The sequence below is a fragment of the Passer montanus genome, unplaced genomic scaffold (genome assembly GCF_014805655.1).
Source record: "Passer montanus isolate IOZ18808 unplaced genomic scaffold, ASM1480565v1 scaffold17, whole genome shotgun sequence".
Taxonomy (NCBI): Eukaryota; Metazoa; Chordata; class Aves; order Passeriformes; family Passeridae; genus Passer; species Passer montanus.
Genome location: NW_024364270.1, coordinates 99108 through 123151, shown reverse-complemented (window position 1 = coordinate 123151; position 24044 = coordinate 99108). Strand labels below are relative to the sequence as shown.

At 39.2% G+C, this 24044-nt stretch overlaps 1 protein-coding gene across 3 annotated transcripts; it reads right to left on the bottom strand.

The window, feature by feature from the left end:
• Nucleotides 1-11667: 11667 nt before the first annotated feature.
• RXYLT1 (ribitol xylosyltransferase 1) lies at nt 11668-23370 on the bottom strand. Of its 3 annotated transcripts, none has more exons than XM_039704128.1 (6): nt 23183-23370; nt 22709-22888; nt 21260-21362; nt 15515-15829; nt 13687-13857; nt 11668-12628 (listed from the first exon to the last, which is right to left on the bottom strand). In XM_039704128.1, exons 1-6 carry the CDS (start codon nt 23322-23324, stop codon nt 12211-12213), a joined length of 1329 nt encoding a protein of 442 aa, XP_039560062.1. In that variant the 5' UTR covers nt 23325-23370; the 3' UTR covers nt 11668-12210. The 3 variants fall into 3 exon arrangements, with proteins under 3 accessions (XP_039560062.1, XP_039560063.1, XP_039560064.1); XM_039704129.1 differs by lacking the exon at nt 23183-23370 and adding an exon at nt 18999-19066 and having other exon boundaries at nt 22709-22724; XM_039704130.1 differs by lacking the exons at nt 21260-21362; nt 23183-23370 and having other exon boundaries at nt 22709-22843.
• Nucleotides 23371-24044: the final 674 nt, after the last annotated feature.

The following is a 24044-nucleotide window of genomic DNA, read 5'->3' as shown; positions in this document are numbered from 1 at the left end:
ATCTAAGAGAAACATGCTTGGTCCTTGATATGGCCAAGGCTGGAGGCCAAAGACTTTTAAGCATTGAAGTGTGTCACTGGTAGATTACAGATATCCTGTCATAATATACAGCAGGTTTAGAGCATTAATCTCTAAAGAATACACAGCATGAAGAATATTTGTAAAATGAGGAAATCTACTGAATTTCTCTGTTTATATCATATAAATAAAACATTTTTTTAAAAATCATCCCATACAGCTGAAAAATAGTAATGATAAACAGATTTTCAGCCAGATTTTCCTCAATAGAGATACAGCAGCAAGGTGCTGTGGTGGTTCCTTAGTGGCTGAGAGTAACATGCTGTGAGCACCATGGCTGGGCCGGAGATGCTAAGGCAAGCCTCCTTTTTCTCCAGCTGCCGATGCACAGTCTGATCTCATCCATTAAGCTCAGTTAGTAAACCAGCAGAAAACAAGGTTAAAAAATAAAAATAAAATTTAAAAAATCAGTGCACTGTTAAATATACTGTTGCTAAGATACAAGAAATGCTTCTGAAAAGTTCCTTCCAGAAAGGACATAATATTTTTTCTTCCATTTCAGGGTGACTTGGCTTTTCCTCCCATGAATGTCATTTAAGAGACCTTGCTGAGCAAGAATTGAATCTGAATACAAAAGCTTAAAGCTCACTTTCTTTATATCATTATCAATATGGCCCTGCTTCTTTCAAACAGCTCAAACTGAGTGTTTCATAGAAAATTTTATTCTACTTTTTTTCCTGTGACTGTATTAAGATAAAAACGCCTCAGGAAGTAGAATTGATGAGAAATGTAGGTGGTGCTTGTACAAGAGTCAAGACAGTATTTCTGACTACTCTGAGTAGCACAATAGTATCTTCTAAAACAATGGTTCAAAAGTTACAGACAAATAAAAGAGCATTTGGAGTTTTGACTACCTGACCTGGTTGTTTGATAGATACAGGAACCTGTTTTGCCAGCAAAACAAAACCACCAACTCTACTAACATTTCAAGCTCCTTTTGATATTTATCTGTAACAGTAAAGATCACATGTCATTGATTTAATGATATAAAATCTATAAAATCTAGACATCTCAGTGCCCAACCAGGATAATAACTAGTTCATCCTCACAATGCTGAACGTACAGTATCAGACTAAAGTTTGTTTTTCTTAACAGAGCACTTAGTTTCTAAATGTTTACTTAAATCTCTGGGGGACTGACATTCTATCTTGACCAGGAATAAAAAAATAAAAGCTGTCAAAAGAAGACAATGAAAAGCAAGTGACAGATGAGTATAGTTCTCAAGCAGCTTGACGCTGTGCCAGCTCCTCCTTTATTTTTGTAAATATGCTAGCTCATGGTCCCTGGGATTACTTGTCAATAGAGTATTGTCTCCCTGCATAATTCATTTCATTAGTTAGAAAAGATTGCTCTTCTCTAAGTAAAATGGAGCATATACAGCAAAATGTAAACTAAGCACCTCCTTCTAGAGGCAAACATGCATAAAGAATTTCAAGCACTGCAACTAAACTGCATTTCTGAAGTTTAGCTTATAGTGTTTCCACTGAGAACATCAAGTGCTTGGGCATATGGCATCACCATTAAATTATGACACTTGCCTACATTAATTGTCGTAGTTATTAAGTCTGAGTTGCTAAGAAGTCACTGTGGAGCTCCTAGGATGATCTGCTGCATTATACAGAGCAGAGATTTCAGGAATGGCTGCTTCAGGTCTCATAGCTCAAAATGAAACAGAATGTGTTTTTTCAGAAAAAGGTCCAATCTTGATTTAAATATTTGCAGTGCTAGAACCTGCCCCAAACTCAGACAGTTTTTTTCTGGGGGCAGTCACCAAGGTCTGCAGAGCTGGCTGAGGTTCTGCTCAACAGGAAACAGGCTGTTTATGGCCAAAACAGTGTAACCTAAACAACTATTGCTTTTTTATTGCACAGACTTTTCTCCTCTCCTTTGCAAGATGAAGTTTTGACAAGACTACAATACTGGATGCGGTATTTTGCTAATGTTAGCAAATAATAATTTACAATGCTGAAGAATTTCAAGGATATTTCATTCTGGCTTTATGAGTCTTTTGTTTAAGTTACTGACGTTGAAATCCCTCACAGTGATCCTGATTTTTCTCCTGCATGTTACCAACAGCTGTTTATGTACTGGTGGTCATGTTTACCAAAGTGATAGACTGGTCCGTGGCAAATATCAACATATACGTTGAAATCCCTCACAGTGATCCTGATTTTTCTCCTGCATGTTACCAACAGCTGTTTATGTACTGGTGGTCATGTTTACCAAAGTGATAGAGTGGTCCGTGGCAAATATCAACACATATTATGCTCTTTCTGCCTTCACAGAGCAGATATAATCATGGATATTTATTTTCAAGCTGTTAGTGACTTGGAGAGAAATGGTCACACACTCTCAGGCACACAGTGTGACTCTTGGGGATGTTCTGTGCAGGGTTGAGAGTTGGACTTGATGACCTTGTGGGTCACTTCCAACTCAGCATATCCTGTGGTTCTGTGATTTGATTTTTGACACAGAGACTTACATAATTTTCCTTGCTGCCTTCTCCTTATTTCTTCAGCAGGCTGTGGGACACTGTTAGTCTTACCATCCAAATCATCCACCAGGTCTGAAAAGCACCAAGGAGCTAGATTTTATGTTCATAAAGCTTTAATTCATCTTGCAAATTATTTCTTTATTTCCTTTATATTCCTTGGCATCTGGATCAGTTCTTGTTCTTGACATCCTGAGTTCAGGTGAAATTTGTGCTAATTTTTACCTTTTTGCCAGGATACAGTGGAAACTGGGACAGGGGAGTAAAGAGTTAGGAGTGGCCCCAGCACTGACTGTGCCGCACCAACAATTTACATCCCACAGGGACTTACTGAGAATGGGTTTAATCTTTTTCTGATACAGAGGCACAGAGGAAGCTTCAAAGTGGTTTCAATATTCCCCTGCTTCCCACACTCCTCCAAGGGCATGGATTGTGCAGGAGGGCCATGGCACACAGCCACCAGCACAGCCTCTCTTTCTCAGCTCAAAATACACTCAGCCCTGCCTCAGCCAGCCCTGGGAGCCCCTAAGCGCCCTCCTGCTATCTGGTCACCTCATATGGGAGGATTTGCTTTGCTCTTTCTAGCAGAACACATACCCCAGAAGATCTCTCCTGCTTGACTGGCAGCAGTGTCCTCAGTCAAGCCCCACTCAGTGTCCAGCTCCACTGTCTGTACTGGGCACCCTGTGTGCACCTGGCAAGGCGGATGCTCTGCTCTCCTCTCCCCATGGCTGATCGTGTCCCATCTCATGAGCACCCCTGCTCAGCCTTACTCCTGTTTTGTTTAATTTACCTGCTTAGTTTTCAGACATGAAGGTTATTCTCAGGGCTTATTGAACAGACCCATCAGATCTGCTACATTTGATCTGGTCAAGTCTTTTTATTCCACTCTATGGATGAGTCAATATCTGCAAAAGCCTTCTGAAATATAAGGCTTGAATTTATTATGTAAATATGTATCAGACAAACAAAGTTTACACCAAAATATGCACAGAGAGAGGCTTTCCAGAAAAAGACACATAAAAAATTTCTTTTCATAGCACCTTATCATAAAGTGCTATTTCCTTCTGGTGAAGAGGTGCCATATGAAAGCTAGTCTGGTTACACACCTTTTTTTTTAAATATTCATCATGGAAATGATCTATTTGAAAATCTAAAAAGAAACCCAGACCAACTTCAATATTACTAGTTATTATCAGTTTGTAACCACTGAAAATGTCTTTCCTACTCATCCCATACAGAAAAACCTGTAGTCCAATATCCTAGCAGCTGTGGGAATTACCAAAAGGACAAGATTAGTATGAAAAAAATTCTCTCCTGATATGTATTTTCAAATTTTTCAAAATTTTCAAGCATCCTATTAATAAAACAGTTCTAAAGTTACTCTTCATGAACTAGAGTGGTTCAAGGAATAAGCCTCTCTTTATCCTATCTGACCCAGCTAGCAGGATTGGCATGTGTTTGTGTTTGTTAAAAGCATGAAGGCAGAGAACACAGCTCCCAGTTTTTGGTAGAATGCTCTTGATACCATGGCATGTGTCTCATCAGCTTCCCAGGAGTTAAACTTTGGTAAATGTGATCATCAGAGGAAAATTGCAAACCTAACTAAAATGTTCCAGCCACCTGCTGCTTTGAGGAAGTCATTGTGCCTATTAAAAAGAGAGAAATCTAAATATCTTTTAGGACAAAACAGCATTTAAGGACACAAGGTGTTGCTTCAGTTGTTACCTGTCCATGCCTGATCTTCACTGAGCATAATACTGCTCTGACTTGTCACAGCTGCTCAGGACATCACAGGGGAATACCTCTGGACAAAGTAGGACATGAGTGCTATTCTGCAAGTCCCTTCCCATTCCCATTCCCATGGCAAGTTGCTGTTGAGGAAGATCATGGATCTGAGATAGAGAATATGTTACCAGTGTGGAGACAGAGGATGCCTTGCTGTGTAGAAGCAAATCATACATGTATGGCCTGGGGGATAAGGAGCTGAACAGAGCTGAGAAAAGGAGGGGTTGAGAGATAGTCCTGTAACTACACAGAATAGTGTAGTTTTGCCAAGTGCCCTTTGCAGCTTTACAGTGCTGCAATTCATTATTTGTCATGGCTAACTTATTGGGATGGGGGTGATAAAGGAGAATAGATGCTACCAAGCAGTGATGCCAGCTCCACGTCTTCTGAGAGTACTCCTGTGTAAAAATTCCCACATGCATTTACTCAGGGGCACAAAGAGGGGACTGGGAAGCCAACTCTAACTGCACTTCCTAAAATGGAGAACTCTGCTATTTTCAGGAGATAATAGTCATTCTGTGAGATAAACAAGATATATTTCCCTGATTGTTCCTGTCTTGACAAATGTAGCTCGTCTTGAAATAAAAAGGGTTCTACCAGATCATTAAGCCACATAGTTGTCTCAACTTGCTTTAATTAAGGATTGGAGTATTGCTTTTTTTATTGCTTAAATAAAAAATAGTTACAGCTCTGCTCTCTGCAGTTTGTTTTTATTTTATTTCTCCAGCAAAGTAGTTCTTTCTGTGAAAACTCAGTAGGGGAGGGTAAGAAAGGATCCATTCATCTACTTTCAATGAAGGAAATTAAATGTGATTTTAAACAAGAAACCTCTAAGAACTTTTCCCCTCATTTGTGATTCTGCTTTTATCAGGAGAAACACAGAGCGGAATTACCAGCCATAAGTACAACAGGAACAAGAAGCTTGGATGATGAACAGGGAACGGATGTAGGAGCACTGCTGGCATCTTCTCTGAGGTCACACTGCTCCTTCTGAGACTTGCTGTGAAGGACATCTGAGCCTGTGGTATCTACAGAGCTGCCCATGTGACAAACTGTCCATCTGTTCGATGTACCTACAGATAATCTGGACTGATTAATCTAAAGACATCATGTTGTGAAATGTCTAACTTTTCCTTTGTCGTCCCAAGTGTAGTTTGACCTTCTTGTGTCCACCAGGAATGTTTAAATTGTAACAGACCTGATAGTGGACCTGTAGTGCAGAACTTCTTCATGAATTGAGTCAAAATTTCTTGCACATAGGGTGTTATGGTAAATTTGTAATGCCTGTTCTGGATCACTGGTTTTCTCTAAATGCCTTTATGTTCACTGCAACCTCAGTGGATTCAGCTTTTGCTGAACATCAGGGGATGACGTGGTAAGACTCGTCTTTTACTACTTTGATGAAGAGAAACTCTTTTGGAATGATTCCAGTATGGCTTTTCCCCAGAATCTCTTGGAAATCACATGTGGCAGAGGTGAAATTCACATAATTCAACTGCATTTAAACAAAAGCTCTTCAACTTTCTCCACCTGAAACTACATGAATAGCAGTCAGCCATAAAAAGCAGCCACTGACCATTAGAGAAAAGGAGGATGCCTGGGGAAGGTAGAGAGCACAAGATGTATTGGCTGTGGCTGGGATAGAGTAAATGTTCAACATAGCAGCCCCTGTGATGTGGTTTGGGTTTGTGGCTAAAACAGTTGACACCACCAATACTATGTCCATTAATGAGCAGTGCTTGCACAGTGTTGCTGCTCTCTCTCTTTCCCACACTGCCCCCTTCCCCCAGTGAGTAGGATGGGATGGGTAAAAAATCTGACCCTGTGCCTGACACAAACGGGCCCTAAGGGTATTTGATGATGCCATGTTCACCACTAAAAACTGGGGGGGAGTGGGGTGTGTGTGTGTGTTTCCTCCAAATCAGTTGTTGCTCTGAGAGTACCTTGGCATTGCTCTGTTGAGCAGAAGCAGGTTAAGTCTTGATTTAAGTATTAAACAGATAAGTATTATATCCAGTTGTCAGCTTATTAAGAAAAAATATTTTAAAGGCTCTTTTAAAAAATATAACAAATCACAATCAGAAAATACTAACCAAGTGTAGAAATGGCTGGGATAGGGGAGCAAAGCACACTCAAACCCCCCAAGTTTCAAAATGTATAGTTATCCAACACAAGGATCGGGGAACTTCTTGTTTACCTGCATGTGAGGAATGTGCCTTTGCAATTGAGAAACAAAAAAAGCAACAGTTTTAAGTACCACTTCATGGTGTTGCACAGCTCACCAGCAAGCCAAGCACCACAGGCTGTCTAGCAGTAGTTGAAAGCACTGGTCCTTTGGACAGTCAGCCTAAGCAGAACTGCCCTGCCCTAGACTTTACCCTGGATAAGAATAACTCTCGTGGATTTGGCCCTGGTAATTTATGTTGTGGGGAACTGATTCCAGAAGTCATGAGCCAATGTCTGAGACTTTGGTGTCAAACACCATAAGCTGTGTTCAGGTATCTATAGTTGCATATGAAGTTTCTTTCAGGGAATAAGGAGCATTCCTTGCTGTAAGATGGAAAACAAAGAGATGTTTGAAGTCTTTTTTCTGCTACAAATATAATCCTTTTTACTGAAGTCTTAATACAGACAGTCCAAAATCTTAAACAACAGACTAAATGTTTAAGAAACAAACACTCAGAAGACATCATATCCTATGGAGAGATATTTTGGCAGCATGCTGTGAAATAGCATGAGTTTTGCTACAGTAGGAATTCAGCAAAAGCCTAATTACATCTACTCTGAGACTGGGTACCCAGTGAAATTCTCCATGGGTACAAGGAAATTATATCCCTAGCAGACAGAAAGCAATTTTCTCTAATCTGAAAATAACAATGTGAAAAGAGGGTCAGCAAAGAAAAGAGACAGAAAAAAAAACAGTCAGAGCCTGATTAGAGAGGGGAAGGAAGCAAAATGTGTACCACATGGCATAAGGTACAGATCTCTGCTCGTATACTCATCAGATGGAATATTGTCTTCAATTTTAGCATTAGTAAGACTACTTAATTTTCACTGTAAAACAGTCATGATAATCCACAATCATCAGCAAAGAGACAGAGATTGATATAACACTATTACATTAATGAATTGAACCATCCAGCAAAAAGGCATATGCAATTAAAGACTGCACACCACAAAACACACATCACTGGCTGTGTTAAAGCTATGCTAGCATTCGAAGGAAGTGTGAAGCACCATTTAAATTCCTACAGCAATTAATCAGTACACTCCATTTCCCCTTGGGGGGAAACAGAGCTGCCCTTAATTCCCCATTTCCATATTCAGTGAGAATGAGGGTAGCCTCATTCTGCCCTGGAGCCTATTACCATCCCATCCCACCCTTCCCCAGGTCCCTGCCAAAGGCAGGAGCAATGAGATTCAACACAGAAATTCCCTGTGGTTGTTTCTGAAATGGCAGCTGGGCAGTGGCAGTGTCCAGGCTGGATGGAAGGCCTGAACCAAGGTTATTTCACATCCCAGAGAAGTCCCTGCAATAACATGGTAGCCCCATTGCTGACAAGGGTTGTCACAAACACCATCTTGTATTAAATAAGCAGCCACAGAGGAAGATATTTCAGCATTTGCTATAAAAACATTATTTAAAGTGGATCTCCACTCATGACCATAGACTACCTTTATTCTTCAGAAAAGAATTACATTGTAAAGGAAAAAAATCATGAAATTAAACTTCTGTAGAAACCTTACATTTTGAGCCTTGAACAAAACCCCTTTGACATAGGAAACTCAAAATACAACATTAAACAGTTTGGTGCTGTTTGAATAACTTAATCTGAAAGAATCAGACTAATTTCAGTCATTCAGACATTTCTTTTTCTTACTTTGTGGCCACCTGCACAACTTGCTGTCTTTCAACGTGCTGTGTCTTCATCTGGATCTTAGTGAATGACTCATATCTGTTTGATGCATTCACTTTGCATCTCTTATCTTCTGAAAGCACGTATTTAATGAAACTGTAATACTTCAGTTTGTTCTGCATTTTAAAATGCAGCCCAAGCTACAAATGATATATTCCTGAAGATGAAAAAAATTAAGACTATAGGAATGGTGAATGCTGTCATGTGAAATCCTGAAATTTTGCAGTGTCAGATGGGACTGCTGAATACAGGAAGCAATTCGAGGATTCTTACCTCAGGCAATCCTTGAGTGATTAAGCTGCTGTAAGACTGGCTAAGAGAATGAGTCATGTTATTTCGTAGCATGCTTGACAAAACACATCTGTGTTGTGTGTCTGTGGATCAGAAATATCCTGCATTCTACTGTAGTGGCATTCATGGAGCTGCATTCAGGATCCAAGAGTGTTTTCAGAAATGTGAATTCCAATGCCTGTGTTGCCACAGCACTCACACAATTGGGAGGTAAGAGATGGTACTGTACCACCACCTGGCTGGGTGGCCAGCTTCTCAACACCAGACACTGGCTTTTGGGTACTGACCACAGCAATCTGAACACGTTCTTGACTCTCAACATGTGTAGCAGTTTCCTCTGAAGACTGAGGCCTCTTTATAGGACCTTGAATTGAGACACTTAAAAGAGTAGCCAAACTGAACCACCAGACCCTAGGGGGCAAATGGTACATGTAACCTGTTCCGAAAATCTTCGCTTTACCATCTTATTGCCATGTAGTTCCAGTCTAAGATGGATTTTCTCTTTAAACCCTTGAATTAAATAAATCCAAAATCTAAATGTATACAGGCTTTAACCTTTTTCTTTTTAGCATTACTCTTGATCCTCAGATTTTACCTTTAGTGCCTCTTCAGCTTTCACATTCTTTAAAACTAGAGTAATGTGGAGACATTTGAACACTCAAAGCAGTTATCCATGCTCAGATTAGTAGTAAAAGGATTTTACATTGGTAAGATATATTGAAAACCATTTAGTGGTTTTTATTGTTCAGGAGACACTGAAGAAATGTTGATATTTGACCCACCCAAACAGTTTAAAAATCGACTGCTAACGTGACCTTTTGCAGCTGTTTCTTTGTCAAGAGGATTATCAGTTATGACTTGTGGACTGGTGAGGAGTAAGAATTCCATGTAATTCTTTGTAACTGCATAAACTGCTGGAATGAGATTTTAGATCCACTGTCACTTCTGCTGCACAGCATGTTTTTTATAGTATCACTTTGGAGTGATCCCTGAAGAGTTTACAGTACAAACTATTTAACTTAACTTTGTGGACTCAGAAAGCAAAAAAACCCAACCAACATGGAGTCCGGGGATGCAATGCAAACTGCACATCATCTTTTCAGGCACATTTTCATCAGGTCAGCTCTTCTTTTCATCTTACTCATCAATCCCTTTGTGTAGCATTCACAGCACTACATAAACATTAAAGCCCTTTTAAACTATTGGGAAATGGCAGTTCCAACATGCCTTATGCTAGCAGTTTTCTTGGAAGCAACAGTTTCTTACAGCACAGTTGGAACTGCATTTGAAATACTTTTGTCTCTCCCGACATCAGTCTTTATGAACAGGCCAAAATAAGCATAATCTTGTTCAATCATCCTTCATTTTTCCAATCACAGCAGGAAGAATTCTTGGAACTATTTTAGGACTCAGTAGCATGGAAGCTGCTCCTGAGTTTGCCCAGCTCTTAGTGGCTATTACTAACATGCAGCATTTGCCAAGATGCAACAGGATTTATTTCTGTGGTTTTGCAAGTGTTTTGGCGAACGCAGTAAGCCAAGACAGAAATTGGTGCTCCAGCACACAGTGATCTTAATTCAGACTTAGTAATTGCTGTGAGAAAGGCTTCTAGAAAACTCTCCATTGTATCCTTGTGTAAGTTTCAGCTGTGGAAAGATGGTAAACCTAACAATTGAAATACACTATCACAAGTTAAATATCCAAGAATAGTAAGCAAATGGCAGGTGGGTCCTTTGCAAGCCACATCCTTATCTACAGGATTACAAACAGATATGAAGACTGGTTATCTTTCTTTGGAATCATATTGCTCTCTAGAAGCTGATTTTTAAAACTGTTTATGCCATATGTTACAGCCACTCAATGGGCTCAGAATAATGTAGGAGAGAGAGTTACACTAAGGTTGGGAGAAGCTGGATCTGTTACTTCTTATAACAAGGCAATTCAGCTTAATTGGTAAAGTCTTCATCAGCAGGAAATGCTTCTGATAATGAAACTGGTAGAGTTATATACTCCACACACCAATCTAAGTGTGATGCAAAACATAATTAGCAATCTGTCTAACATTTGGAGCTACAGTTGGCATTCTGACTCCAGACAGGCTCAGTTCTGCGCATGTCTCCAAGAAACTCCAGGCACAGTTACAAGAGGCATTGTTCTGTGCCTGGAAAGCAATGTTTCATGATTGCAGTCTCAAACCTGAGGGCTAAGCACAAAACCAGAGGGTGCATTCACCTCTCAGCATTAAATAACTGAATTGTCATCTTCTCAATGACAGTAGATACTATCTACTCCTACATGGATGTTGCATGCCATCTTTTTTTTTTTGCCAGTGGCTTAACCACTTCCCTTGTTTTAACCAGTTTCTCTACCACATCCTCTCTGATTTCTTGCAATCCTCACTGTCTTTCCTCCATCAGTCTCATACTTTCTTTACCAAAGTCTCAGCTGAATGGAGTATGTTTGCATTGTACTGCAACTGCAGGACACTTCAGATGAAATGGGTGGATGGTAAGTCACAGCAGTTCATATTAGACAATTCACATTACCCACAGAAGTGCTCTTGTGCGACATGCACTCCAGAACTAGACAGTATCAGTACACGAGTGAGTCCTACTTAGCTGTACAGCCTTTCAATTCCTGCATGAGACACCCCACGTGTCATGCTGTGGTCAGACAGAAGTGGCTACTACACCCTTTGGTATGGCAGTGGTGTGTGTGCAGTCCTGCTGCTGAGCAGAACATACTGGAGGGAGCTGCACACACACAAGAAGCGGAATGGATCCCTTTGGCTACATCTAACAAAAAAGCATTGAAACTGTTTATGGTACACATAGTCCCATAAGCATGCAGTACTACACTTCTGCCATCTTTTGGCATTGACGAGTTTCAGCAGATTTTGAGGAATCTGATAAGCTACAGGCAGGTTCATATCTAAGGCCCAGTGTTCTGAACATGCAGCTGTAACTACATAAGGTAATGAAAAAGCAGAAACACAGAAAGGTATGGCCCAAGAGTAAAACCAAATGAAATAAAGTAATTTTGATATCTGAAGTTAAAGATGAAATATATTGCTATCAAATATTTTCAAGAAAGAGTGCTCTATTTTCACCCTGAAATACACATTTTTATTCCACAGTCTTTAGCTTTATGGTCACTTTGTTGGAAATGAAATGTCAACCAAGTAAACAGTTCACATTTTCAAAACAAGCACTTACCAGAATATGCGAAACCTGGCAATTTTGTCATAATATTTTTCTGTTTTAGTCTCCCAAATAAATTACCCTGTACCATACAGCCTCTATTCTCTTTTCTTCAAACACAACTGATTTTCTTATATTGGATTTTACCAAATTCACATGCTCAAAGATATTATCCTTAAAATTTTTTACCAGGTCACACAGCAACACAGAAATCGTGAAAATAGTAACAAAATTGTTGTCATCCTTGTACCATCCTGTTTCATCAACAACCTCTCTGAAAATCATTAAAGATGGAGGGCCAAATGTAGCTCTTGGCCAAGCTTAGAGCAATTCCACTGACTTTAAAAGAAATGCATCTGTCCTGTGAGGTTACTTTTAAATAAAAGCTGCCTCAGGTTAATGGAAATTAAGCTGTCATCTATTCTATATTTTCAAAAGGGACAATTTATCCTTTATCACTGGGCAAAAATGAATTTTCCAAAGTATTAATGAATTTTTGTCTCATCCACGCTTTGAAGTTTTGATACCATTCTAAAAGCTTTTTTCTTCTTTGAATCTTTTCTTGTAAGCTCATTTTTTTTTCTTTCTCTAGAATAGCAGGAAGCTCTTTCCAGTTTTTAATAAAGATAAATGGAGCCCCCATGGTTTTTAATAATTGCAATGGAGCACTGTGGTAGACTGATGAATTTCCGCAATCACCCGGTGTCATTACATCTTCTATAACGGGCAGAGATCCATATGAACAAGCTTCATAAATTCTGTAGCATTCTGTATTTATTCCCACTGGGCACAATGTCAAATCACTCTGCAGCAAGGCATCTTGATAGTTTTTGAAACTTTCATTTGTTTCTTGAGGCTGCCACCTAGGAAAGTAAAAAGGGTGAAAATTAATATTTTCCTCACAGGCACAGCAATGAAAAAATAGAGATATGCTTTAATTTCTATAATTTATAAAACTGAAAATGCCATCAATGTAAAAATTTTATATTACACACACAGTCAATTGACTTTTACTTTTAGTCTTAACTGCTCTTAAAAGTCTTCTAAAAATTTATTGAAAATGTCACTGTTAAAAATAGATTGTAATATGTGGCCCTTTTTGGAAATTATTAATACTTAAAAGTGCAAGAAACAAATTGAAATGCCACTCCAAATCTTCTGCATGACTTGGATGATGCATATGTCAATTTACTTCACAGCACAGTTTAGAAACAAAAAGGGAGACACTCAATGGACTTGTTAATAACTTTTTTTGGCCTCAAAAGAGGTTTGCTCTTCAAAAGCTAGGATGCAGAGCAATTGGTTTAACCTGAATTCATCTACTTGAAGTGCCTCAAGACGTCTGGGAGATAAGAGTCTATGTCACAGATACAATCTGTCTCCTGAGACTCTTCATCAGGGCAGCTAAGGTCTACCTGAGCACCACTGTGCCTGTTATCCAACATTTTATAGGTACTGCTTTTCAAAATTAAGAAATACAATCAGAACCCTACTCTTGTTAGTCAAAAAACAACTGTGCTGTACAGATTAAATCCACTCCCATGTGGAACACAAAAAAATATGTCTGTCTTCTTTCTTCTGCTAAAGACATTAAACTCCACAAAATACAAGACAAGTGTTTCTTCTCATAATCAAATATTTGTAAGAAAAAAGCAGATGGTCTTTGATGCTTCTATATGGTCTTTGATGCTTCTATATAGAGGAGACTTTTCTATACTAGATTTAAAAATATGCGTTATGTAAAAGATATCAGAAATGCTGTTATGTTATGATGACCTAAACAAAGAGTCTCTGCACTATTCCCTGACTTAATGACTAATTACCTTTATTTGTATTATTTTTTAATACTCAAGAAAAGATTGGTAATAATGAACCAGGCAAAAAACTCTGAATGTTTTCATGAAGGAAATTAAAGTCTTACTGTTCTCTGGCTGCAATCCAGCAAAGTTTGTCAAGCCCATCCTGTTTCAGAATTTCAATTAGGGTTTCTCTAGAAGAATTCTTATAAACTGTTCCTAAGAAATTACATAGATATGATCTTGGATCATGCAGCATTGACCAGCTGGGTTCCACAACTGGAAAATTTCTGTAGCTGAAAAAACAATGTGCAAGTTAGACAACCATATAAAAGGAAAACATCTTGCAGCATTTCATTTTCAGTGCAAAACCACCTACTTGTTGCCAATCCACATCTATACAGACAGACCCACAAGTAAACCAATTCACGTCCTGTCCTAAAAGTATGTCTTTATTCCCACTGCTCCTATCAGTCACTGCACAAAGTTTCCAAAATACTTACATCTTTTTTCAACATCAGAAATATTAAATGTACATACTACAGAATGCCCTTGACTAACATGCTTCTCCAAAGAAGCTGTTCTGATGCAACCACAAGTTTGGACTGAAATGGCCAGTCTCATGGTAACTATGGCATTTAAGTCTCACCTACCTTAATCTCTGGATATTCTCCTCTACTGAAAGCAGCACTGGTAACCTCTCAAAGCAAAACCTCACTTTGATCTGAGTGAACTCAATAATGTAATCTCTTGGCAACTAAATAGCTTGTTGTACATTATTTGATGGAGCAGTCCTTTCCTCATTCTTCTCCTGCATGATGAATGTTAATTCACATAGTTTCTAATAAGCACTTGTCCCTTCATGACAAATATTTTTGCATCATTCCATATCTTCATTTTCCCTCTTTACATGGAAAATCCAGCCTTTATTTCCTTTCATAACCTGTTTTTACAGCCATTGTATGCAAGGGCTGGAAACCCCATTTTGATACCAAATTTATCTTCCTCCACCCAGCTTTGCACCCTAGTTTATTGTTCTAAGTGTTGCTGATTTCTCTTAACTGTCACCTTAATCTCTGCATCTCAAAACTCAACTTCATTCCACTTAGGAACTTCCAATACCATCAATTCTTTGACACCATCAATAATCCAAATTTAGCATGCATCAGAGACACTGTGAACAAGTTCAAGCTGTATATAAAAAGCTCTATACAATTTTCCAGCTTGTTGAACAAACTGGATCAATAAAGGACATTTAATTCAAATTCAACACAAGGTATGAAAATAATCCTGTACTCCTTTCAGCTTCTGTTACCCTGGACAGTAGCTAAACTACGATCAACACTGCTAACGAGAAGTAAAAATACATCTAGCTGAACCAAGCCTTTATTTACTCCATATAAATAGTTTGAGCAGTTAAGTATAACAAAAATTTTTGTTTAAACAAGCAGTTAAGCCAGCTTACACTGTGACATTGGAGTATAATAACTCCAAATGGGAAGCCTTTTGAGCATAATCGGTATTTAAAAAAGTACTCTTTCCTTTACTGAACAAATAGTACCTGCAACTTTATTACTTAAGTATCTTTTGAGTCTCCACACCACTGGTACGTATTACATCAGCAGTTATGATAAATCTCAAGAGCAAATCTACTGAAGAAAGAATAAACAGAAAACCTCAGGAGACACAGGTTCATTTTCCTAGTTTCCTAAACACTAGTACCCTTTTCCTAAACTAGTACCCTTTTCCTGTTATCATTTTTATTGTTAAATGTAACTTTCAAAGACTTCAATGCCTGATTTAGAATGAACATGATTTAGAATGCATAATAGGATCATGTTCTACAATTTACTTATTAAAATTGTTTTGGGCATGAGCAGTTACAGTCATATTTTCCACACCTCACTCACAACAATTAATTAATCAATTGCAACTTCTGTCTATAGCACTTACGTAGCTACTCCCAAAGGCCACTGGAAAATATCTTCTTCATTTACGAACGCATAGTCATACGTAACAAAGAGCAGCGTTACAAATCCCCCGTTTCGTTTCAGGTATGGCTGAATCCACGCGTTGTTGCACTGCTCGTTGCCGAGCAGCACCACTGCCACGTGCTGGATTTTGCGGGTCTCCATCAGGGTCTGTGCGTAGTGCAGCCACTGCGTGGCGTAGGCGATCTTCGCCGGCTCCCTCCCGTTCAGCACCAGCACCACGTGCTCCGCTTCCACCGAGAAGTAGCCGGGAACTACAGACGGGCCAGTGAGGAAGCTGAGAACACCAAATACAACACCAAACTAAGTAAGACTTTGTAAGACAAATCATTGACCTCAATCCTCTAGCTAGTCTTACTACACTGCAATCCAGAGATGATTTTTTTCTTCAACAAAGTAAATGCAATATACTGCAAAATTAATGTGCAACTACAACCACTTCTGCTTTTAGTATGTACTGCTTAGCACAGGAGTAAAGCTGCTTTCATTTTCATTCAGGAGAAAGGCGACTGACTTAAATAAGGTATTTTGTCAATAAATCAGAACTAGTACAATACTCAAACCTCAAAATGTGTGTCAGTCAACCACCTTTCAAAAAAGGGTGCACCTTGATGTTCACTAAATGTTAAACATTTTCTTAATTCCAGTAATAACCAATGAATGCTGTATTAGAACAAGAGAACCCCTCACAAAAAGCTGAAGACTATACAAAATTTGGTATCATTAAGAGTGACAATTAGATAGTCTTGCATTCTACTTTTTTCAGTATTTTGGTTAAGTTTCTACTGATCACAAGAAACACCTGTGTACTGTAAACTTAGGTTGGCTGTATGACCCAGGTCAAACTTGAGGCTCTGATACAAAGTAGTAAGCACAAACATTTTAGTTACAAAATGGCATTTCTAGATCTTGAACAATGTATGTAACAGAAGAATTTCAGTTCATGTAGCAAAATCATTAAATCTTTACTAATTTGCAAATATGTGACAAAAGCCATTTATGACCTGCAATGAAACAAACCAGCATTTGCCAGCTCCTGCTCTTCAGTTACCTGGTATGTTAACAGATTATTGACTGAATGCAAAGAAGTAGAAGTTACACAGCCTGGGAGAAAGTAGAGGGGGCAAAACAGTATTTTTTTTTTAATAACAGTCAGTTAAGTGATAATTTTCTAGGTCTGCTGCATTACTAGTTTTTCAGCCACCAGCAAAACTTAATTTAGAGTGAGCATGAGTTTTAAGTCATGAACTGCTGAGACTGACAGATAGTTTTAGTTCAAATATACTCACTGAGGAAACAACTCTCACAACAAAAACTGTAAAAACTACTCCAGTGAAGTTATCTGAAGCAGACTGACCTTAGACAAATGTATTTTAAACCTGAGTTAAGCCAACATGCTGCTGGCTTGGTGGGAGTGATGTATTTTGGAGTCAAGATTCGCAAGACTCAGAACTTGGAATCAAGACTTCTAATACATTAAACGTTAAGTCAGATCAAGACTTAAGTCCAAAGTTTAACAGACAATGAAAACAGAATCACTGGGATTCCTAAGCAAGAATATCTTGAGCTTTGGAATACCTAAAATAGGGACTAAATATGTACATGGTCCAGTGATCACCTTGCAAAAAGACTTGGGGAAAAGGGGTATTTTCTATGACACAGCACTTTGAGGGTAACAGCTTTATAGCAATAACAAGATGTACAGGTTAGAAAGCAATGACCTGTGTTGTAGGAAGATATGTAGTTGAACAGCATAAAATTACAGTGGGGAAAAAAAAAAGTAATATGGTGCAAGTCTCATAAACCCCATACTTTAATAATTAAAACACCATGCTAAGGTTTGCTATTAACTCCCAATCAGAACGCAGTTGGGATTGGGAAATGGAAGAGACACTACAGAGGCTGCTAAATTGAGGGAGTACTCCTAAGAGTAGTAACTACTCACATGAAGGCTAGATCAAAGATAATATGGGAAGATTACATTTTTTTGGACTAAATACGTGATTTGCTTTCTACGAAGTCCTTGTTTTTCCTTACTAGTGATAGAATGTCATACAAAAATCTGCTATTTTAGACTGGGTCTTACAGTGCCCACTCTGAAGGTGTTGAGACAGCCATTTTGTAACAGCAAGGATTAAATTTAACACTTGCAGCAAGAGAGATCATAATAAATATATCCAGCATAGACATATTTCCTATGCAAAAAAGTAATTACATAAAAATGAGAAAGTCAAGAAAAGAACTTGGAAAGGAGCAGTCCAAATCACAAGAAGTTTTCGAGGAGTTTGCAGACTGTTCAAAAACACTGTATAAGAAGCCTAGGCATGCCATGTGCTTCAATCCAAAAACACAGACTCCCCAACCCCATATGGCTTAACAGAAAAGTATGGAGATTGCCACACCTAACTTATCTATTTCAGCAAGAAATACAAGGTTGAACACTGTACATATTATATCAAATGGAGGATTTGAACCTGGATGGCATTCACTTGAGAGTTCTGAAGGAACACAGACATAGAATTGAAGAACTGCTGGCAGAGGTGTCATTATGAAGAGACACTATGCTTGGTAAGTGGTTCACCATCCTTTGCAGACTCCCATCTACAAAAATAACTTGAAAGGACTCTGGAGAACAGTCAGTACACTCAGAACAGAACACTCTTCCTCTCTGGAAGAGTCTGTAATAAACAGTAAGATCACTGAATCTTATCAATAGGTAAGACACTGATCACATATATGGATAAGCACTGCTGTGAATGAGTTCATGCTGTTTCACTAATCTGATGAAGATCTATGAGCATGTCAATAAGAACACAGATAAAGAGGATCCAGTGGACATAGTGTTTTTGGATTTTCAAAAAGTTTCACTACAGGGTTTTATTAAAACTAAATTGCCAGAAGCTATCCCAGGTGGAATCCTCTGATAGATAGAAACCTGTCCTAGTTGACGGAGGCAAGGCAGCACTGAATAAAATAGAGAGGGTGTGACTTGGGGGAAATAGAAATTTAGGAAAGCTCTTGCCAAATAAGAGGTAAGAAGTTTGGCACTCTGTGCTCTACAACATCTTCCTAGATGACAGGAGAGAAGGGTGTGAATTGCTTCAAGCCAAAGAAAGTGTTAAATCCTGCTCTTTTGTATGAATGTGCCAAGATGGTACTAAAATCCACAGCTATAAAGTTCCTTCTCCACTCCCGTTTTTAAATAAACATCACTGCATTTTACGGAGAAGCCAATACTTTATGTATTTTTAGGCAACTTCTTTGATGAAAACATGTACCCATCAAAATCTATATTAGAGGTGTTTATTCTCATCACAAATATATAGAATGGGCTTATTCATGCAACTGTGTTCAAGTGGTATTTTGGCATTTTTGTATCTTTAGATTTGGTATTCTTTACGAACATTCTTTACAAACGTCTATTGTTTAACAATCATTAGACTTACCACAGAGAACTGCAGAGCAGCACATATTCGCCAAATATGTCACCTCAGCTAGTTCCCTCTAGCCTCATCTAGTAATCAAAAGACAATTTACCTCAGCCAGGCAGTAAAGTAAACAATTCTAGAAAATCTTACAACCAGTGAGAAGCCAAAAATCACATAATTCTTCTCCACAACATGAACTAGTATTTCCAAATAGAGTAAAAAGTAGCTATTTCACAGGCCTAGTTGTTAAAATAACAGTTATATTGCATATTTTCTATACTTTGCACAACGAGTTTCTACTAGCTCGTCAAAAGTTAACCTTTGTTATGTTGGTACTAAAGTTTTATATTTTTATAGGATCTAGCATCCAAGTTGAAATTAAAACAGGGACTCTATTATCCCTGGTTCATCTAGACATCACAAGAGGATATTTAAATGCAAGTATAGAAGTCTTTGAGAGATGCATACCCTAGGGAAATATGTGAGATTATTAACCATCTGAAACAGGCACACTAGAAAGAAAATAACCATAATCAGTCAAGTGACAGACTCATTAAGTATAGCAAATTATTTTCATGTTATAAATGTGGAAAGCAAGAGCTTGAAGAAATTCTCATGTCAATACCAGGAGAATAACCTATCATGCCACAGTATCATGGATTTCTATAGCTTCTAAGATTTTAACTCTGAAAACAACGAAGTCTTTTGCCACTAAAACCACACTGTAGGCAGTGGTCCAATACTCAAAGAAAGGACTGTATCCTTTCTCTATATTTGTGAATTCAAAGCTCTATTGCTCTGTCAAGGAGACTACCAAGATGCAGTAGCATCAGTCATAGTTGATTCTCTAATCTTGTAGGATCATCTTTTATTTGCAGACAAAGAATATAGCTTTTTCTGTTAAAGAGTACATAAATTCATCTATTTCTTCTGGAAAGATTCTATGGCCTCTATTATGTTCACTGTTAGATTCTTTGATAAACAATTCAAAATTATTTTAAAAAGTTTTGTGATCACTTAAAACCTCCTTTCAATTCACAATCCTATGTGTACTTCAAACACTACCTTCAAATATTTCAGCTAGAACCACATCTTCTGCAAGGAAAAAATGGCCTTCTGAAGCAACATGTTTCAGAAGTTAAACTCACTTAATTATGTAATTTATGTACTTCAAAATTATTTTAAAAAGTTTTGTGATCACTTAAAACCTCCTTTCAATTCACAATCACATGTGCGCTTCAATCACTACCTTCAAATATTTCAGCCAGAACCTCATCTTCTGCAAGTTAAAAATGGCCTTCTGAAGCAACAGGTTTCAGAAGTTAAACTCAATTGTGTAATTTATGTATTAAAAGAAAACTTTTTTAACAGGTGGGTCCTGATGCAAGTGACTAAATGTTGCAGGAGACCTACTTCTGCAGACTGGCTAACCAGCCAAAGAGACAAGAAATCCTTCAGCTTTCACTCTATCTTCACAGAAAGCATTAAAATGGTATTAAATAGGGACTCAGAGAAAAGCTCTATATCATTCACAGCATCATATAAAACATTTGACAACAGTCTTAAAGCATACAAAATCACAACTCAAACACCACTGTTAAAGCAAACAGTGCTTTAAGTGTAATCTTCCTTTCCACACAAAATTTTGGTTTTCAAATCAAGTACCTAACCAGAAGCTAGGTCTCACAGACAGCCTTTGTTATAAACAAATTATGGTTTTGACACATTCCTATTTAGGAACGAATGAGCCAAGCCCCTTTCCCCTGAATACAGCAGAAACCAAACAGCAGGAGACATCTTCCTGCCTCACACATGCATGTGGTGCATGCATGCTTGATCTCATCAACTCTGAGCCCCCAAGCCCAGCTCTCTGCAATGTTCTCGGGGTTGCATCCTGACCCTGCCACTGGGGTCTCTTGGCTGCTCCTTCTCTCAGCATTGGTAAGGTTTTCAGTATTGTTTTAAATAACACAAGCTATCATAAACCAGCTTAAATTGCTCCCTAGTTTTTTATTTTTTAACAGTGACATGTTTGGTCTAGAATTGGTTAGATTTATCAAGTATGTGTTTCCATGTATAAATAATAATTTTGAATGAGAAGCTGTGTGCATATTCCACAGTTATCAAAACATTACAAAATTAAACTACTTGCAACTGTATTAACCACAACTTTGAGACAGGCAAAATCATGCCTGAGCAGTGCATCATTTAGTTTACCTTTCCAATTTTGGATTATTTGTTAAAGTTGACACAATTGAAATCAACATCATGAACAATACCTGAAGTATGTTTTCCCTGCATTTTGGCTTCCTTCTCTCCACTGTGCAATCACATCAGCTGGCTCAAGGTGCCCTCCAAAAATATGCTGCCAAAGGTAAAGACCTACACAGATGAAGACACGACAGAGAATTTAAATGAACAGATCTTGCCTACTCTATGCTCCTAAAAAAAATATTTCTGGAAAATGAAAAACCATCATAACATTAGAACTTGGGAAAGAAAAGTCAGACCTTCTTGCATTAAATGACTTAGAAATAGTTAAGATTATTTTTTCCCACACTGGTATTTAAAAAGATTCTTTGGCTGACAAAATATCAGCAGATGAAGATATACACTACTGCTTCTGTTAGCAACTCTTTCCAGCACACACACCACTAAAAATGAGCAAATAAGCTGGCTCAAGGTGCCCTCCAAAAATATGCTGCCAAAGGTAAAGACCTACACAGATGAAGACACGACAGAGAATTTAAATGAACAGATCTTGCCTACTCTATGCTCCTAAAAAAATTATTTCTGGAAAATGAAAAACCATCACAACATAAGAACTTGGGAAAGAAATGTCAGACCTTCTTGCATAATATGACTTAGAATTAGTTAAGATTATTTTTTCCCACACTGGTATTTAAAAAGATTCTTTGGCTGACAAAATATCAGCAGATGAAGATATACACTACTGCTTCTGTTAGCAACTCTTTCCAGCACACACACCACTAAAAATGAGCAAATATTAATTGGAACTTTAAGGACAAGCACATTTCCCTTAAGCTTTTGTGAAATGCACCAATTTTTATGATGGTAATATACCAGGCAATGTACCTATGGGCTCTACGAATAGACACCAATGCTACACGCAAGTTCAACTGTAAGCCTGGCATTTACAAAAAAGCTAAACTAAGAACAGTGATATGTCTTCAGCAGTAGTTAAAAAGGTTGAGAAGACCTTGGCTCCCAGTTTGTGTAGAGGGGAAACTCAGTATCTTCCACAAAGGAAGAATTTCCCAGTTCATCAGTGGCAGTAATACTACAGTACACTACAATACAGAAAATGCTTTATTTCTCACTATGTGATGCTTTATTTCATGAAGCGTAAATGTGACAAAAATAAATAATCTACTTAGGCAAGTAAGAGGCCTCTCCTTGTGTCAGACCATAAACCAGACTGGATTACCAAAGTAACTGTGTTTCTTTGCCATCTAAGACATTTTCCTTGACAAATGCACAAAAACAGCCTTGAAAGGAATGGATACAAAGAAACTGATACAGAGTGTTCAACTACTCTTACACTGCTATGAGTTTGAGTAACAGCTAGCACTTCCCTAATACTCCTCATGTTCAGATAGACATACTGTTGAATCACACACACACGTTTCAGTCATCAGGAAACCCATGAAAGTGCTATACCAGAAAGGTTATATATAGACCAATACACATTGACTACATCTGCTTACCAATGGCTGCTTTGCCCCAAATCTGTACTCTAAGACTGGTCTGCTCTAGGTGAGACCTCGCATATTTTATCATCTTAAGATTAGCTTCATATCTCTGCTGCGAAGCAGCCAGCTCGTTTTTCTCATCTGCATCCCACGGATTCCACTCTTCATTTCCCAAGGCAACATGATCTGTGAAACCTAAAAGCGTGATTTAAATTTTAAAAAAATAATTAAAAAATCAGATAAAATTCACAGCTTTTGGAAAACTGATTTTCTCAAATTAGCAACTTCTCGCGGCACCTGGCAGCCCTGCGCCGGGCTGACCACCACCGCAGCCGTGTTCCTCCTCCCCGCCGGGCCGCGCGGTGCCCGCCGAGGCCCAGCGGAACGGGCCGCAGCCAGCGCAGGCCCGCCGGGGAGCGGAGAGGCGCCGGCCCCGCTGTCCTTCAGAGGCCGCCACCAGGCCCCGCCCNGCCCCGCCACCGCGCTCACCTCGCGGGCCGCGGCGGTCCCGGTGCGAGCGAGGAGCGGCCGGGCGGCGCGGGCGCAGGAACACGGTGTAGGCCGCGTAGAGGGAGAAGAGGCCGTACGCGACGATCAGGGCGGAGCAGAGCCGCCTGCGAGCGCCCCGCATCCCGCCCGGCGCGGGCGGAAGGCCCGGCGGGGGGCGCCGGGAGGCGGCGGCGGGAGCAGACTCCGCCCGCCGGGGCGGGCTGCGTCCCAGGCCGCCGGGGAGGCTCGGAGCCGCCGCTGCCATGAGCTGCCCCCGGCCGCAGCCCCGCGGGCGCTGCCCGCACAGCTGTGCGGTGCCGGGTAACCGGGTTCTAAACGGAGAGATGAACAGTCCGGTTATGGGAATTTTATTATAATGGGAAGGCTTGGGTAGACCAGAGTGACTCACGTTCCACAGAGAGATAGAAAGACTATCCACGAATCGTTCTTAAGGCTTGGTGCTACAGCTTCTGTAAAGCCTCTAACAGCCTGTAGACAAAGACCATGACCCTAATTGTAGCCAAAAGCACAGTGCCCTTCACGTGCCAAAAGGAGAAAGAGTCTAGAATAGTATAAATTGTAATTGCACGACCCCACAGCCTCCTCTGGGTCTGGATCATTTTTTTACCCTTATGAACACTAAACCTTGCTCTGACCCCGACCTAAAATTAATTCAATAGACCACTGCTTGTTTCCAACTGAAATGTAACTACTTGTCTTAAAAGGCCTTCTGAAACAGGCTTGCAGTTAGCCTACTGCCAAATCCTTACTCTAATTTGATTCCTTTTGCACTGCTGAATTATGAGTCTAGCCTGATGACGCACAGCGGCAGCAATCACACAGTGGTTGTGGTGGGAAGGGA